The sequence below is a fragment of the Nanorana parkeri genome, unplaced genomic scaffold (assembly GCF_000935625.1).
Source record: "Nanorana parkeri isolate BGI_ZX_2015 unplaced genomic scaffold, ASM93562v1 scaffold1837, whole genome shotgun sequence".
Classification (NCBI taxonomy): Eukaryota; Metazoa; Chordata; class Amphibia; order Anura; family Dicroglossidae; genus Nanorana; species Nanorana parkeri.
In genome coordinates this window covers 229,374-232,468 of record NW_017308105.1, presented here as the reverse complement: position 1 = coordinate 232,468, position 3,095 = coordinate 229,374, and the positions used below count along the sequence as shown (strand labels likewise).

General features: G+C 45.7%; 1 protein-coding gene across 1 annotated transcript in view; it reads right to left on the bottom strand.

Moving 5' to 3' along the window:
• The window catches only part of METRN (meteorin, glial cell differentiation regulator), a 17,231-nt gene extending 16,872 nt beyond the window's left edge, over positions 1 to 359 (bottom strand). The window contains exon 1 of the mRNA XM_018571790.1: positions 11 to 359. Coding sequence (XP_018427292.1) covers positions 11 to 111 — 101 coding nt within the window. The 5' untranslated portion in view covers positions 112 to 359. The remainder of the gene's footprint in view (positions 1 to 10) is intronic.
• Positions 360 to 3,095: the final 2,736 nt, after the last annotated feature.

Here is a 3,095-nt window from a genome sequence, read left to right as displayed (position 1 = left end):
AGAGACTAACCTTCCTCTCCAGTTGCACTGGTTCTCCGGGGAGCCGCAGTGGACGGGGTTCAGGGTCCCAACAAGTAAGGAGATCCACAGAAGGAGGTTGAGCATCTTCATAAAAACTTTCTCCAAGCTCAGTAGATGAAGCTCATGGCCGGCAGCAGCTCTGGTGACTTCAGTTGGACTCCCCTCTACACAGTCTACACAGTCCCTCTAAATGTTCAGCATCCATGGGAAAATCCAGCTCTTAAAATGATGAGACCCCCCCTACATGTCCAGAATACCTCCACTCCAACCCTAGCTCTGGGAAATCCTTGGACAGGACACACAGTGTAAGGGAAGGAGGGGGTGAGAAGTAACCATAGAGGGGGTAGTGTGGAATTTGCAGGCGGCCAATGGGAGCAAAGCAGCGCCCTGGCCAATCAGAAGTGAAGGAGAGAGTGCAGAAGTTTCAGTCCCATCCCCCTTCACAGGGGTAACCAGAGAACAATGCAATTAAAGAGCAACGCAGGGGGAGAGAGAGAGCGAGGAAAGAAAAGAGTTACAAGTATCCTCGTCCAGCTCGCTACTCTATGATAGAAACATATTTGGAAGTCATTTTAAGTGAGGATTTTTGGAAGGGAAAAAAACATTTCCAGGGAGGGGGTGGAGCTGCCCCTTATTAAAGTGAACCTGTCATTAAAGTAGATGTCAGTCCTATAGGTTTACTAGCACCGTGTATCTTGAACCATTGACATTGTTTAATAAAATACTTATTTTCACTTTATTAATCTTCTGTTGCATCCCGGCCAGGGCACTATCTGCATGGAGTTTGCAAGTTCTCCCTGTGCTTCCTCCGGGTACTCTGGTTTCCTCCCACACTCCAAAGACGTGCTGGTAGGACTAGGATAACTGGCTCCTGTCTAAATTGGCCCTAATATAGGGACCGTAGAATGTAAACTCCTGGAGGGCAGGAGTTTACCACCTTACCATCTTGGCTTGAATTGTATTGTGATTGTAATGCCTTCCTTATATTGTAAAGCGCGGTGCAAACTGTTGGCGTCAAATAAATCCTGTATAATAATCATACCAGTAATGAGTAAATCTAAATCCCAGTGCTGCTGATCTCTGGCAGACTCTTCTTGCCTAGATGACGTTTGCCAGGGTGGGTTTCCCAAAGGTGACAACCACGCTTGAGTAACGTGTGTTATAATGGAAGCATGTGATCTCCTTCTGAAGTCTTGGTGACAACTCAGGTGCACAATGGCAGGACTGGGACTAAGAGTGGTCACCCCATAACAGGAAGTGCCTGTCAAAGGACCTTTGCGGGGGAGGAGTCACCAGAGATTGTATACATATAAAAAAAAAAAAAAGCTCTCTTTGGAAATGACATGAATTACATGCACCTTGTAAAGGTTGTATAACAGTGATTGGGTTATCAAGAACCGTAATGTGATGCATTGTGGTGTCGTTCATTTTTTATTTTTTTTTAAATCCAGCTTTATTAATCAAAAAATGCAAACTGACACAAATATTGCAAGTATAGGTCTGCACGCAGGCAGCCAACTGATATACATTAATTCGTTCATTTTGACCACAACAGACCCGCGTTTTAATGCACCACATTGTACAGATGTGAACCGCCGGTGCGTTTTGGTGCCCTGGGACAAAAAAACAAACAAAAAGAAAGGCGTAAGTGATTGTTTAGGTCTGTTGTGGTGCATTGCCAACTGATGCGAAATGAATGGGCTGCCTTAAAGCAACGGGCGCCACAATGCACGTTAATGTGCCACAAATATGTGAACCCGTCCTTACCTTACCTCAGGGGTCATGTCACACCTCTGCGGTGCACTAAAATAATAAAAGTCCTTCTTGCTGCATCTTTTATTGTTACATTGTCAATAATGGCCGTGCTGAGTGATACAGATAAGATATATAATGTGGGGAATGAAACATTCGCTTGTATAGACGTTGCTCTTCCAAGGATTTCTTGTTTTCTTTTCAATGGAGTTCTGTGACTGGAGGAGGGGAGATCGTGACATTCTTCCGCACCTCCTCCATTCACAGAACACCCTGCATTGTTACATTGGTGACAGGTTCTCTTTGGGCTCGCTATGTCTTTATAGACAGGTTCCATCACCCGTCAGGCATGGTTGTAACTTGCTGGCGATGATCCTCATGGCCTGTCCAGTTGAATTTACCTCTCAGATGATGGAATCTTCTTCTGCTGGCGATGATCCTCATGGCCTGTCCAGTTGACTTCACCTCTCAGGTGACAGAATCTTCTTAAACTCTTCTACCTCTACAGTGTCTGGTTGGGAAGATTGATTGCTCTCCTTTAATGAAACTACACACCCCACCCCATTTTTATATTGGTGACAGGTTCTCTTTAGGCTCTCTATATCTTCATAGACAGGTTCAATCACCCATCAGGGATGGTTGGAATCTGCTGGCGATGACCCTCATGGCCTGTCCAGTTGACCTTACCTCTCAGGTGACAGAATCTTCTTATGCTCTACAACCTCTACGGTGTCTTGTTGGGAACATTGATCCTTCTCTTCTAATGAAACTACAACCACCATCCTCCCAGCCCTTTTCTACTGCCTCCATTCACACAGCTCCTTGCATTTCTACATTGGTGACAGGTTCTCTTTAGTTCTAATGTCTTCATAGACAGGTTCAATCACCCGTCAGGGATGGTTGGAACCTGCTGGCGATGACCCTCATGGCCTTCCTGTCGGCGATGACCCCCATGGCCTGTCCAGTTGACTTTACCTCTCAGGTGACGGAATCTTCTTCTATGTCTACAGTGTCTGGTTGGGAACATTGATCCTTATTTTCTGATATAATTACAGCCACCCTTCCCCCAGCCATTTTCCACTGCCTCCATTCACAGAGCACCTTGCATTTTTACATTGGTGACGGGTTCTCTTTAGGCTCTCTATGTCTTTATAGACAGGTTCAATCACCCGTCAGGGATGGTTGGAACCTGCTGGCGATGACCCCCATGGCCTGTCACGTTGACTTTACCTCTCAGGTGGCGGAATCTTCTGTTCTTCTACCTCTACAGTGTCTGGTTGGGAAGATTTCCCCTTCTTTTCTAATTAAACTTCTACACTCCC